General features: G+C 29.7%; 2 protein-coding genes across 5 annotated transcripts; both read left to right on the forward strand.

Annotated features, from left to right (window-relative positions):
• Nucleotides 1-1,160: 1,160 nt before the first annotated feature.
• jar (Myosin heavy chain 95F jaguar) lies at nucleotides 1,161-8,313 on the forward strand. 4 transcript variants are annotated; one of them, XM_075731023.1, is made up of 9 exons: nucleotides 1,161-1,547; nucleotides 1,691-2,111; nucleotides 2,676-2,986; nucleotides 3,521-3,947; nucleotides 4,014-4,146; nucleotides 4,211-6,319; nucleotides 6,393-7,198; nucleotides 7,278-7,848; nucleotides 7,922-8,313. In XM_075731023.1, the coding sequence occupies exons 4-9, from the start codon at nucleotides 3,615-3,617 to the stop codon at nucleotides 8,077-8,079; spliced, it is 4,110 nt and encodes a 1,369-aa protein (XP_075587138.1). In that variant the 5' UTR covers nucleotides 1,161-1,547; nucleotides 1,691-2,111; nucleotides 2,676-2,986; nucleotides 3,521-3,614; the 3' UTR covers nucleotides 8,080-8,313. The 4 variants fall into 4 exon arrangements, with proteins under 4 accessions (XP_075587138.1, XP_075587139.1, XP_046919792.2 ...); XM_075731024.1 differs by having other exon boundaries at nucleotides 1,691-2,073; nucleotides 2,888-2,986; XM_047063836.2 differs by lacking the exons at nucleotides 1,691-2,111; nucleotides 2,676-2,986.
• A 2,099-nt stretch (nucleotides 8,314-10,412) lies between these two features.
• Nucleotides 10,413-14,526, forward strand: LOC124499880 (uncharacterized). Its single transcript, XM_047063870.2, has 5 exons — nucleotides 10,413-11,951; nucleotides 12,986-13,058; nucleotides 13,239-13,278; nucleotides 13,356-13,494; nucleotides 13,571-14,526. The coding sequence occupies exons 1-5, from the start codon at nucleotides 10,623-10,625 to the stop codon at nucleotides 13,994-13,996; spliced, it is 2,007 nt and encodes a 668-aa protein (XP_046919826.2). The 5' UTR covers nucleotides 10,413-10,622; the 3' UTR covers nucleotides 13,997-14,526.
• The last annotated feature ends 1,388 nt before the right edge of the window (nucleotides 14,527-15,914 follow it).

Genomic DNA, 15,914 nt, shown 5'->3' on the forward strand with positions numbered 1-15,914 from the left:
CTCAATCTCATCAACATTTTCCATCATAATAATAATAATAATAATAACTCATCATTTTGTCAGAAAAAAAAATTTTTTTTTTTTTGTTAATAATATATAGTGTGATGTCCATTGTGGTCATATGTGCATTATTATTATTATTATGTCGTGATGATTGATGTGAATGAATTTTAGTTGTTGTTGTTGTTGTTGTTGTTATTGTTGACTGACATAATCAATTGGCTATATGACTATAACAACAACAACAACAACAACAACAGCAGCAGCAGCACTGTATATGATTCTTTGAATTGAATGATGAAAATGTTTAAAGTTTGTTGTTGTTGTTGTTGTCGTAACAATTTTCATACATACACACACACACACACACAAATGATATGTCAATCATTTTTGAATTTTTCTTTTTTTGTTTTGTTTTTTGTTTTTGTTTCATTTTCATTCATTTTTTTTTAAATGAAATTTTTTTTTTCGACATCAATTGTTACACACGCAAACATACACACATACACACAGACGGTGGTCATATGGATAATTTGAATTTGGATCATCATCATCATCATCATATGTGAAACTTTTCATTTATTTACTTGTAGTTATGGCCTACTTTTTATCTTTTTTATCTTTTTCTTTTTATCCGGTTAAAAACCGGTATAATAATAAATTCAAAAGATGAACTGAATGATTGGCTAACTGACTGACTTGGCTGGATGGCTGGCTGGCTGACCAAACTGGAAATAGATTATGAAAAAATAAACTAAACGAAGAATCAAGTTATTTAATATACACACATGTAGAAATACACTTGAAAAATTTATAGCAGCCAAATCAATTTTATTTTATAGCCAATATCGTGCATGTCCAATCGATTTTTTTTTTTTTTTTTTTTGGATACTGATGCCGATGATGATTGAGGCGTCATTCAATGTGAAAAAAAACAAAAAACAATTTTCCATCCCAATCAATCAATCAATGAATAGATTAATTATTGGAATATAAATTTAATTATTTTATCGCCATCTATTGGCTAAAATCATAACAAAAATCAAAAATGTTTATAATATCAATCAATAGATGGAAACATTAGCAATCATGTGATGAAATTGGAATTTTGTTCCAAATAAAATTGAGCCATTATATATATAGAATAAGGTCGTCATCATGTGTTAATGATTGTTTTGACATTTTGAAAAAAAACTACATATGGTCAATGTTGTGTTTTCAGGAAAAAATTTAACAATTTTGAAATTTGAAATTGTAAAAATTTTCATTGCCATGTGCAATATATACCATCAACATCATCAACATCATCTATATAATTATGACAATAATTATTGGCCAATAATTTATGGTCATTTTCATTGTCTCAATCGTTGTTGTTGTTGTTGTTGTGTGTGTGTGTGTGTGATCGAAAACATCTTAATATGTTCCAGATGGCCACACATATACAATAAACATGAAAAGATCATATGATGACTATTATATTATTGTGTTGTCTTTTTTTTTTTGCTTGCTGCATTATGTACGCACACATCAAAGTCTAATTGTCTGTAAGTTATTGAATATATATCCTCTTTATTTTTTTTTTCTTAATGCTTTTATATCATTTTTATTTATCTTTTGCCTTTTATATATATTTATTGTATGTATATGTATATTGTTGTCACATACACACACACACACACGCAAACAGCTTATATATATGTCAGTTTATAAATGAAAGCCACGTATTATCATTTTTTTTGTTGTTGTTGTTGTTGTTGTGTTGTATTACCTTTGTCATCAATATGTGTGTCATGAAATGAGATTTTTTTTTTGTTCATAAGACGAAGAAAAGAAATTAAATTAAAAATGTCAAAGAGAAAAAATGGAAAGAAAATCAAATTGAATCATCTTTAGTTTTTTTTTTTTTTTATTTCTTCATGCCATGACCTCCTGTCACCGAAATCACTGTTCATCATCATCCAAGAAAATTGCTTTTTTATCATCATCATCATCATCATCATCTTCAATGCAAACATTCGTGCTTATAATTACATAATACACATACACACCTTGACTATATTACCGAATCAGGTAGCAATTCTGGTTCATGTTTGTGTGTGTGTGTGTCTGTATGTTCATATAAACAACAACAAACATTCAATTCAATTCAATTCTCACATATATACACAATATAATGAATTACTCATGTTGTATACGCGCCCACTATTGAAAAAAAAACCAACACACACACAAAAAAAGAAAAGAAATTGAGAGAAAGGTCCACTATCTTTCTCTTTTTTTTCAGCGAAAGAACTATGTATAAGCCTTTGTCTGTATTGGACATCATCAACAACAACATGTAATCATAAATTCAAAGAAGAATTGAAATAGAAAAAAAAACACATTCACCAACACACACACACACACACACACCATGATATCCTTTTTTTTTATACATATATCGGTCTCTCTGAGATGTATATGTGTGTTTGATGGTATAAGCAAACAACCACCAGTTGATTTTATTGTTGTTCTTCTCTGTCTGTATGTGTGTGTGTGTATTGAATAGAAGACAATTGTCATTCATTCATTCAGTCATCATCATCATTTATTGTGGGCTGAATTGATAATGATAATGATGGTGGGGATGATGATGATGATGATGATGATAGCCAAGCAGATGTTCATTTCAGATGGTGGTTATTATTGTTCCTATTTATTTCATACGGCTGGCTAAATATTAGTAGATTTTTTGATGAATCCGTTATCCATTTGAAATTTCATTTTTGTTTGTTTTAATCAAGAATCTTTGATAATTCGTGCATGTTTTTTTTTGTTTATTTTGTTTTTATGTGATTCAAATTCATTTCATTCGACAACAACAACAACAACAAAACACTTACAGACTTTATTCATGTGATTTTTTAAATTTTATACGTGTTTTAAATGATCATCATCAATAATCACAGCCATCATCGTCATCATCAAAAAATGAATAATAATGGTATGGTATTTGAAAAGTAGTAAAAAAAAAAAATTTGAAATTTTTTTTTTTACTTCCGAAAAAAAATGAAATGAAATGAAATGCGGAAGTCAATTTTCGCTTTCCAACAACAACAACAACAGTAACAATCAACGATGATTATTATCGATAGTGACAAACTAATAATAATAATGAGGATTATTGTTATTCATTCGTTTGTCAATTAGAAACAAACCGAGAAAAATCAATGAACGAATGAGTTTTTTTTCCATTTTAATGAACTAAATCTCCATAGTGTTGTTCAGATTATTTGTGTGTGTGTGTGTGTGTGTGTTTTCAGATTGATTAGTTTTTTTTCATTTTCAAAAAAAAAAAAAAAAAATAATAACATAACGGTCCAATAAACGAAATAATAGCTGAAGCGTAACCAAATGTGAATCATTATATTTCATTGAATGTGCATGTGAAATTGAGTGACAGAGAGAGAGAGAATGGGCCACAATTTTGTTTTCAAATCTCTTATTTCATTTCATTTCATTTCAAATTTCATTTTAGTTGCAATCAGATATTGATCATTGCTGCTTCATATGTAATAATATTTTCGACGTTGAATAATTCTTGAAACGAAATCGAATCAGTAACAAAAAAAATGGAAGCACAATTAATATGGGCACCAGATGCACAACATGGCTACGTTCTTGGCAGAGTTATTGATCTTAAAGCCGGTACAAATAATCTGGCAACCATACGTATTGAATATAATCAACCGATTGGTTTCAATGGTCAACATGGTGCTAGTGGTGGTGGTGGCCATCGCACAAATATCACCAAAGATGAAACGATTGAATGTTCAATTGAAAATGTATATCCAACCGAAATTGATTTACATGCCGAATATGATGATAATTGTTCATTAATGTATCTGAATGAAGGTAATCTACTACATAATGTTCGTCTTAGATATTTTAAGAATAAAATCTATGTAAGTTGATTGATTTTTAATCAGTTTGATTGATTGATTAATTGGCGAAATTTTTTTTCTTTATAGACATATGTGGCAAATATATTGATTGCATTGAATCCATACCATGATCTTCGTGAACAGCTTTATTCATCAAAAATATTGAAATCATATCAGGGAAAATCATTGGGTAAAATGCCACCACATGTATTTGCTATCGGTAAGTTATTTGCCTTTGTTTTCTTGTTGAAATTTTAATTGGTTTCATTTTTATGAAAATATAGCTGATAAAGCATACAATGATATGAAAAGAATGTTACATTCACAATCAATTATTGTTAGTGGTGAATCTGGTGCTGGAAAAACTGAATCAACAAAATATATTCTACGTTATATTTGTGAATCATTTGGTGGATCACAATCAGGTAGTGCCATTCAAATTGAACAATTAATTTTGGAAGCAAATCCATTACTTGAAGCATTTGGTAATGCAAAAACATCACGTAATAATAATAGTTCACGTTTTGGGAAATTTATTGAAATTTATATGAATAGAAAATTTTCTGTTGCCGGTGGCCATATATCACATTATTTATTGGAAAAAAGTCGTATTTGTGGCATAAGTAGTCCATTAGAACGTAATTATCATATATTCTATCAGCTTTGTGTTGGATTACCTGAACATTTATGGAAAAAACTTTGTCTAAAACCACCGGATAAATTTGGCTATCTAAACAAAGGTTGTACGCGATATTTTCTAACCAAGGATGAAGATAAACGCTTGAATAGTGATCGAAAATCTCGCCAACATTTAAATGAAGGCCATCTTAGTGATTCAATTGTGAATGATTTGGCTGAATTTCATGCCATGGATCGAGCTTTACATCATTTTGGCGTCAAAGAAGCAGACAAAATGATTATCTATGAAATCGTTGCAGCTATTCTACATTTAGGCAATATACAATTTGAAGAATCACCAAATGATTCACATGGTGGTTGTCGTGTTGCCGAAAATAATGATAGTCAAATGGCGCTTAAAGATGCAGCACAATTATTAGGCGTCGATTTGGATCAGCTACAACAATGTTTACAGACAAGAATAATGCAAACACAAAAAGGTGGCTACAAAGGATCAACATATATGGTACCATTAAAAGTACATGAAGCACAAAATGCACGTGATGCATTAGCTAAAGCAATTTATTCCCGGTTATTTGATTATATTGTATCACGGATAATTAATCGAGCATTGCCAACAAACGATACAAATGATCCAATGAAACTTTATTCAATCGGTGTATTAGATATTGCTGGTTTTGAATATTTTCAAAATAATTCTTTCGAACAATTCTGTATCAATTATTGTAATGAAAAATTACAGAATTTTTTCAATGAACGCATTCTGAATGATGAACAACGATTATATGAACAAGAAGGTCTTGGATTGAAACGTATTGATTATGTTGATAATCATGATTGTATCGATTTATTTGAAGCTAAAAGTAATGGAATTTTTGATTTACTTGATGAAGAATCACGATTACCTAAACCATTGGCACAACATTTTACTGAAATGGTTCATCAAACGAATCGTTCGAAATTTCGGCTAGATGTACCAAGAAAATCGAAATTAAAATTATATCGTGAATTACGTGATGATGAAGGTTTTATTATACGTCATTTTGCCGGTGCTGTTTGCTATCAAACTGGACAATTTATTGAAAAAAATAATGATTGTCTACACACTAATCTTGCATTTTTAATGCTTGAATCAAGTAATGAAATGTTGAAGAATTTTTTTCAAGCTGACACTCAAAATCAACAACAACAACAACAACAGCAACATAATTTCGCATCAACTAGTTTAGCCGATAAATCGGTAAGATTAAGTGCAGAATCAGTTGGTTCAAAATTTCGTAAACAATTAGCCGATCTTATTGGTAAACTTGAATCAACTGGTACACATTTTATTCGATGTATTAAACCGAATCTAAATATGGTTGCACAAAATTTCGACGGTGGCTGTATTCTATCACAGCTTAAATGTTCCGGTATGACATCCGTTCTACATCTAATGCAATATGGATTTCCATCACGTGCCACATATGCTCAGATCTATGATCTTTATTCTACACGTTTACCATCACGATTATCCATGATTGAACCACGTTTTTTTTGTCATGCATTAATCAAAGCTGTTGGTCTTAACGATTCGGATGTTTGTTTTGGTGTGACCAAAGTATTCTTTCGACCAGGTAGATTTGCTGAATTTGATCTACTGCTCAAGAATGATGATCCAAAATCATTGGATCAATTAGTGAAAAAAGTTCAACATTGGCTTATTGCATCACGTTGGCGTCGTGCACAATGGTGTACATTGTCCGTTATTAAATGTAAGTTTTTTAAATGAAAATTTTCAATGAAAAAAAAATATTCAAAAAATTTTTTTTTCCAATCCAAACACAGTAAAAAATAAAATTCTATATCGTCGTCAATGTATAATAACCATACAGAAATATATACGTATGTTTCTGGCCATAAAACGTTATCGGCCACATTATGAATGCTGTAAACAGTTACGATTGATTGAAAAACATTTGATCAATGTTAAGCCATTGATTGAAAAAATACAAAACGATCATGAACGGCAAACATATTCGAAACAATTGATGGTATTAAATAATGATTTTTCAGCTATAGCTGTCAATTCAACCATACCGAATAGTGTACCAAAAATATTGGACAAGACTAAAGTTGTCAAACAAATCAATGGAATACGAACGAAAATTGATGAACTTGTATTGAATCTAGAAAATGCATTGAGTGAACAAGAATTACGTTTGAAACGGCTACAAGAAACATTGGAACAAGAACGACTTAAACAAGCTGAAGAAGAAGAACGCCATAGGCAACAGGAAGAATTACGTCGTAAGAAAGCAGAATTAGAGGAACAGAAACGTCGTGAAATGGATGAACAACAACGTGAATTATTATTATCTAAACGACATAAAACGGAAGCTGTCAATCATCATCATCATCAACAACAACAACAAAATGGATCATCACCAGATCAACCATCAAGTCTAATAATGTTGAATGATGAAGAAAGACAAAGACAAATTGATTATTTAAAACGTTTGGAACAGGAAAGACGTGATTATGAATTAGCATTACGATTATCACAGGATGGTGTTGTTGGTCAATCACAACAACAACAGCAACAGCAATCAACCAGCGTTGTTCATGATGAAATTCATTATAATCCATATGTGGTAAGTTTTTTTTCTTGTTTGTTTGTATTTTCAAAAACCATTGATAATTTTGTTTTTTATCAATCAATCAATCAATCAGAATGTTCGACAAAATGATTCAATATCAAATAATAATAATAATAAGAAATATAAATTAGAAAGTTGGAATTATGCAAAATTACGTGATACAATCAATACATCGAATGATATTGAATTATTGGAAGCATGTCGTGAAGAATTTCATCGTCGTTTAAAAGTATATCATCAATGGAAATATCGTATGAATAATAGTAGATCATCAACATCGATGACAACAATGGCAACAATGGCTAATTCTAATGAAAAATCAATGAATAATAATCATCATCATCTTAATAATAATAATACTAATAATCGTGCACCTGTTAGTGTAATGAATCCATTCTATTCAGATATGGCTGCATATGCACATGAAGTACAAGCATATTTGAATCCAACAGCAACAACAACAAAAACAGCAACAACAGTATCAAATAAAATACAGCAGCAACAAAGACAACGTTATTTTCGTTTACCATTTGATCGTCATTGTGGCCAATCAAAAGGTATTTGGTATGCACATTTCGATGGTAAATGGATTGCACGACAAATGGAAATACATCCAGAAAAGGAACCAATTCTATTGGTAGCCGGTAAGTGTGGTACAGAACAAAAAAAATAGAGAAGAAAATAATGAAAAATTTTAAAATTAAAAATAAATTTCAGGCATTGATGATTTAAAAATGTGTGAACTAAGCCTAGATGAAACAGGATTGACCGGTAAACGTGGTGCAGAAATTTTACCCGAAGAATTTGAAGCTGTTTGGTGTCGTAATGGTGGCCAACCATATAATCGTCGCCATCATCATCAACATCAAAAATAATGATGATAACAGCAACGACTATATATTTGAATTTTATTTTGGATTGAAAATGCATTCTTTATGTGAAAAATGGACAAAAAAAAATGAAATAAACGAATGATCATTGTTTGTTCAGTGTTTTTATTTGTTTTTTTTTGGCTCAATTTTAAACTTTGAAATTTATTGATTGATTGATTGATTGTTTTATATACGAATAATAAAAAAAAATTGGATCAGGTGCAGATCATATATACGATATATAATTTGATTTGATATATTTACGTTATGGGTGTTTGTTGTAACTAGAAAAAAAAAGATACGAAATAACCGCAGAAGATAAAAAAAAATCGATGGTCATTCATGTGTATAAAAACCGAACAAATAATAACTTCTTTTTTGGAAACAATTTTCGTTTATTTTTCGCAATTTTTTTTCTCTTTTTTTTTGTATACAATTTAATTAGCTAATTGTTCGATCAACCAATCGATGAATTGACTGAAAAAAAAATTGTATCTAAGCACCGAGTTTGATGGACACCTGGTAATTCGTTTTTGTTTTTTTGTTTTTTTTTGATTTTCGATTCATTGTAAATTGAAATGATTAAACTCTACTCTTGGATACAATAATCATCCCGGTTGATTTTTTTTAGATTTTCAGTTTTTTTTGGTTGGTTGGTTGGTTGGTTGGTTGGTCGATTTTTTTATTTTTTGGTAATTTATTCGGAACAAGTTTGACAAGCTTGATTGTAGAACACAGTGGTGGTTGCGATGGCGGTGGTGGTGGCTTCCACATGATCATCATCATCATCTGGATGATGAGAATCATGAGAGCCGGTGTTTTTCAGGTAGAAAGAGAGAGAGAGAAAAGACTATAAGTTTTTTATTCGACCGTATAAACTAAAAAAAAAATTTACTTTTTTTTTGTTTTGATGATCATCATTTCACAATAAGTTTAGTTTAAGTTTGGGTAAACTTGTGTGTGTGTATGAGAAACGCTTGTGTTTGTTGTTGTTGTTGTTGTTTGACCCAATAATCATCAATATCAAGTTTTGTTTTGTGTTTTTTTTTTCATTCTAAATCCAATTCATAATTTGATTATTTTCCCATTGATTTTGTTTGAATTGAAATCATCTTCATATCGATATCGGTAAGTCAAAATGATTGACATCTTGATTGATTGATTGATTTTTTTTTTATTATTGACGAATTACAACAACCAACAACATTTTCTGCTGAAGAAAATCCGATTAAGAAATTTATTTTTATTGTTTTAAAATCGATATATTTATTTGATTTTTCGTCTAAATTTAGATTTTATTTTTTTTAATTTGCAAATCAAATTAGAATTTTGTAATTTAAAATTCGTAAAATATAGTCTATACGTTTGACGACGTGTTTCATTGATTGATCATCATCAATGTGTATAATTCAATTGATTGAATTTATCAAGTTTTTTTCCCCGTATCCCCGTTGAACAGAAAAGACACATGAAACCATTCATTTGTCGTTGTTGATCGATTTTTTAAAATTCATTTTTTTTTTTTTTTAAATGTCATAAACACACATATATACATTATATGTGGATTGTGACGTTTTGTAGACTATTTTAAAAAAATCATCATCATCATTATTGGGGAGGAAATTTTACAGAAAAAAAAATTCAAAAAATCAAAAAATGCCACTGCCCTAAATTATTCGAGCAATGATAATAATAATGATGATGATGATCTCCAATAGGGAAACTAACAAAAAAAAGGACATTTGCATTATTCGGATTTTTTTATTATCAGTTCCAATTGATGACATACATTATAATCGATTTATATTGATGATAATTATTTATTTTTTTTTCTTATAAAAATTATATCTCACGATATTTATTCATTAAATTAATTAATCAATGAAAATGATTTATTGATTGATTGATTGATTATCTGGTTAATTGTATTGTATTTTTATATATATTTAGAGAAGACGAAAAATGTGAATGTCACCGAACCGAACCAAGCTGAACAACATCAAGGTTAAAGATTCAAGATTTTCTCTCTCTCTTTTGTCATTTTTTTTCTTTGTTCATCATCATCATCATCATCATCATCAGATATTGGGTCATCATATCGATTGATTGATCGATTGTCATCGATTTGGGGTGAACATCGCATTGATGTGACATTCAACAATATAAACAATTTTTTTTTGTTGTTTTGTTGGTACAAAAAAAAGAGCAAGGCAGAGAGAGAGAGAGAGAGAGAGAGAGAGAGAGAGAGAGAGAGAGAGAGAGAGAGAGAGAGAGAGAGAGAGAGAGAGAGAGAGAGAGAGAGAGAGAGAGAGAGAGAGAGAGAGAGAGAGAGAGAGAGAGAGAGAGAGAGAGAGAGGGGGAAAGAAAATTAGACATCAAAATCTTTTGTGAATTGTAAAAAAAAAATCAAAATGAATTGACTGAAATATAATCCAGTCATCAATTTATTGGACATTTTAGTAAGATCTGTTTTCTTTTTTTTTTGATGATAAATACCGAAATATTTCTCTTGGAGAATAAAAAATAAAAAATAATCATGGATAAACATGGATGATGATGATGAATGGTGCAGCCATACAACAGTAACGACGACGACGACGACATCGACGACTATATCAACACCAGCAACGGCAACGACATTAACAACGATTAATAATGATAATGTGAAAACAATAAAACATTCATCATCATCATCATCATCAATAATAAAACCAGTGATTTCTTCAATTCAATCCACAATTATTATGACAAATGATAAAAATAAAACTGGGCCAATCGTTAAACATAATCATCATCATCATCATGAAAATTTCATTGACCATCATCATCATCAAAGACGACAATCTAGTACAGATGAAACAATGATGACATCGACAACAACAACAACAACAATGATGATGATGATGACTACATCAACAACGAAAACATCTGTTGAACAAGTTATTATCGAAGAAGAAGATGAAGAAGAAGAAGATGTAGAAGTGGAAGAAAAGCCAGATTATAAACCAGATGATGAAGGATTTAATGATGATGATATTGATGTTGAAAGTAAGATTATCGTTTCAACACCACCACCACCACCATCATCATCATCAATATCAAATAATTTGAATCAAAATAATGAAAAAAATCAAGATCAAGATGAAGAATATTATGTTCAACCAGTGATATTTAATTCAACAAATTTAGAAAATTTAGATTTTTGTTGGCCCATTCATGATAATAATGATAATGCTGATGATGATGATGGATCGACGACAAAAATATCGACCATATCAACATCGACAAGTTATAATGATGATGATGATGATGATGATGCTGCTGCTGTTGTTGTTGTTGTTGTTGGTGATGGTGATGGTGATGATGATGATAATGTAGACAATAATACTTGTCAAAATCTGTCAATCACTAATAAAACAGGTGTCAATGATGTTATTATTGACGACAACTACAACGTTGACGATAATAATCCATTATTTGATAATGGATTATTATTCCATCACCATAAGGACCATGAAGATCAAATTAAAGTGGATAATAATTTACAAAATTCCAACAATGTCTATGACGATGATGATGGCGATGACGATGATGATGTTGATGGATATTATTGCCAAAATCATTGTATAAATGGAAAAATTTTTCGACAACAAAATTTAATCAAAATGAATCCTGTTGATGTCGATGATTCGGAAATTACACAATTGAAATCTAAAACTGATGAAGTACCAGAAACTTTGAATGAATTCCAGCCACAACAACAACAACAACAACAACAATTATTAATAAAAGCAAAAAATGGATCAATTCGTGGTAAACGTAATAATGTACGACAGACAATAAATAATTATATACGTCTTGTACAATCATCATTGGTAAGTGACAAGTAAAAAACTGCTACTATATTTTTGTTTTTTCAATTTTCAAAACATGACAATTTCATTTCATTTCATTTCATTTCAAACAAAACAAAACAAAACGAAAAAAAAAAATTAGCCAATGTTGAACTTGAATAATGCATTATTGGATTATCACATTTAGTGGCTTTGGGGTGTTTGTAAAAGAGAATAACACAGATTTTTTTTTCTTTCATTGCTTGATTTGGTTAGCCGGTAGTTTTTTTTTAATAATGGATTCGCTAATTCAATATATAATATGATTATTGTCGTTGTTGTTGTTGTTGTTGTTGTTCAATTTCTGGTTTGAAAAAAAAGAAGAACAACAACAGCAAAAAAAAATGAATAAATGGACCAAAATAGATAGAATAATTTGCTTTATATTTCAATTCACAAAAGAAAAGTGATGTATGATGTTAATATCAAAATGGACAAAAAAGAAAAAGAAAAAAGGCCTGAAGCTAATTTTTTTTTTCTTCCATCGTTCTGATTATTTAACATCATCATCATCATCATCAGAACAACAACAACAAAAATGCCATGTACACCATGTCGACACAAACACGAAAACTATTTAGACGATATAAACTTTTAAATATTGTCACACGATATAAATGTGTACATATGTGTGGTTGACAAATAAAGCAAGAAGAAGAAAAAAAAATTCGGTCATCCGTATGTGTTGAATGGTGGATGAATGAAATGTGAAAAAAAAACTTTCATCACCATCAATTTCAATCAATCAAAAAAGAAAAAAAAATTTTTTTTATATATCTGCCTTATGGCGAAAATTGAATTTTTTTTCTTCTTCTTTTCATTCATTCAATTCAATTTTGATAAACTTTTCAAAGTGTCCAAAATAACCTTTCTCTCTCTCTCTCTCTCTCTCTCTCTCTCTCTCTCTCTCTCTCTCTCTCTCTCTCTCTCTCTCTCTCTCTCTCTCTCTCTCTCTCTCTCTCTCTCTCTCTCTTCTCTGTGTGCGTGTGTGCGTGTGTGCATGCCACCAAAATCAGAATAATGAAATTGGTCAAAGAAATTTCATCGAAGAAGAACAGAATCGTTGCATTCTTTATGTTACAACATTAGGTAAGTTATTTTCGTGAAAAGAACCAAAAAAAAAAAAAAAAAATTCCAATTAACTTGATTGTAATTTGATTGGTGTTTTTTTTCTTTCATCCGACTGATTGGTGATTTGATGTCCGCATTCCGTTCTCTTACTTGTACACTACTGTATACCACGAATAATAATAATAATAATAATCACAGCAATCATCAGAAAAACATTATCCGATTCAAAAGGATTACAGTAAGCAACGAAAAAAAATCAATTTGATCAAGTTTTAATTTTTACTGTTCGGTTTTTCTTTTTCAATAAATCAATAGATCAATATTGAAAAATCATTTCATACAATTTGAATTAAGAGATGTTTATATTAATGATCAATATCGTCAGGAATTAATTGAACGTTTAAATGGTAAACTGATTATTCCTTCATTGTTTATTGATGGTCAATTTATTGGTGTAAGTATATATCATATGATACTGATTATTTGATTATATGATTTAATTTTATCCATACCTGTTCACCGTCCAAAAGTCATTCACACAAATTGAAAAACTTAATGAAACAGGTCAACTGATATCTTTATTGCAAAGATTTAAACGTTGTACAATTGATTCATCATCATCATCATCATCATCAGTAGCAGCAGCAGCAACAACAAAAAATAATGGAGTAATTGATGGTCAACAAATATCCAATATAAATGGTCAACATGATGATGATCATAATCAAAAACAACAAAATCGACAACAACAACAACAACAACAACAAAGATTATTAATCGAACCAGATTGTATACGTTGTGGAAATAGACAATTTATAAATTGTATACGTTGTCATGGTTCTGGACGTTTTATTGTACATCATTTTCCTGGCTGTAGTGTTGGATTAAAATGTACCTATTGTAATCGTTCCGGTATGATACGTTGTCCTGATTGTCATGTAATAATAGATTGTTGATTTGATAAACAAACCACCGGTAAAACATTTTTTTTTTCAATTTCATTCGAAACAAATTACACACACACACACACACCTCTATCCATCATAATGAAACATATCAATTTAACACCATCACCATCATCATCATCATCATTGCATGCAAAAATAGAATTTATCCATTCATTACACGCATACACGTACACACGATGTGTTGAATTGAAAAATTCCAAATTCCAAATTTCAAAATATATCATTATTTTGTCCATGTCACTCACATATGCACCACCGAAAACAAAACAAAAAAACTGGTCAAGAATGAAAAAAAACAAAAAAAAAATCATAAATCGTGACTATCAAAAAAAAAAAAAAAAAAATGATGAAAATAAATTCATTTGAAACACCTAACCACTACATATATGAAAAGATCAAAAAAAAAAAAAAACATTCACTTGTATTCTGTATATTGCTACTGTTTTTTTTTTCACTGTTATTTTGCTGAATTATTAACCTGATATTTTACAATAATATTCAATATATATTCAATATACGCCTATACAATGATGATTGGTTTGGCTAGTTTGTTGTTATTTAGATCATTCCATTCATGGATCCACATCATCTTTATTTTTTTTTTTTGGCCGTAAATAATAAATAATAGTGTGTGTGTGTGTGTCCAATTTCAATTTCAAACAATTTTTTTTTCTCTCGTCGATGGTGGTCGTTGTCGTCATGGCACGTATCATATTATTATTCTCTGGGTTTTTTTTCTCTGGTACTTGGTGGTGGTAGCCATCATGAATCATTTATATATGTGTTTACGAAATGAGAAAGAAAAAAAACATCATTTGAGATTCATCATTGAATCCGATTAAATTTTGTTTTTCATCATCATTATCATCATCATCATCATCATCATTATTTTTTTAAATAAACAAAAACAAGATATAAGATAAACAGTAAAATGATCACACAATCAAACGAAAACCAAAAGAAACCAGAATTTCTTTTTCAAACATACAGAATATTCAAATAAAAAAACAAAATTATTCAGGTAATGGTCATTATCATCATCATCATCATTATCGAAACATTCGTGACTCTTATACATCCAGCATCAGCATCATCATCATCATCATCATCAACTATGGAATTCAATAAAATAAACTAAAAACATTACAGTATCTTTTGCAACAAGTGATGATGATGTTTTTATTGACGCTTATTATTTTTCCCGTTATTCAGCGCTTAATTTGATCAATTTCTTTCCATTCTTTATTTATTTTTGCTGTTGTTGTTGTTGTTGTTGTTGCTGATGTTGTTACAAATCACACATCTAACCTCTAACGTATATCTTCTATGTATCTATGTGTGTGTGATAAATGATTCGTGATTCACGCCATATATATCCAGATATCGTGAATAATATACGTAATAATGATTGGGATGGACATAGAAAGAGCAAAAAAAAACAAAAACAAAAATTGATGACAGTCCAGGTTTTTTCTTTCTCTCTTTGGTCAGTAAAAAAAAATTTTATGGTCATTTTGGGGCCAAAATAATTTTTATATTGAGGTAATAATAATGATAATGATGATGATGATGATGATATACGTACACGCACGAATGGTTGTTTGAAGCTGTACACACACACACACACACACAAATCATACAGAATTCTGGTTGGTTTTTTTTTCATTTTTCTTTCTGGCAATTTATGTTTTTAGGTTTTATTTTCTTTATTTTCGGATAATAATAATAACAACAACCGTATTACAACAACAACAACAACAACAACAACGACAGCGACAACAACAACAAAACGCTGGATTGAATTTCGATGATTGATGATCCAGAAACAAAACATTACGAGAAAATGAAATAAAAAAAGATTTCAGGTAACCGTTTGTGAGAGAGTGAAAATTTAATCTTTTCACCT

This window comes from Dermatophagoides farinae, chromosome 5, assembly GCF_024713945.1.
Source record: "Dermatophagoides farinae isolate YC_2012a chromosome 5, ASM2471394v1, whole genome shotgun sequence".
Classification (NCBI taxonomy): domain Eukaryota; kingdom Metazoa; phylum Arthropoda; class Arachnida; order Sarcoptiformes; family Pyroglyphidae; genus Dermatophagoides; species Dermatophagoides farinae.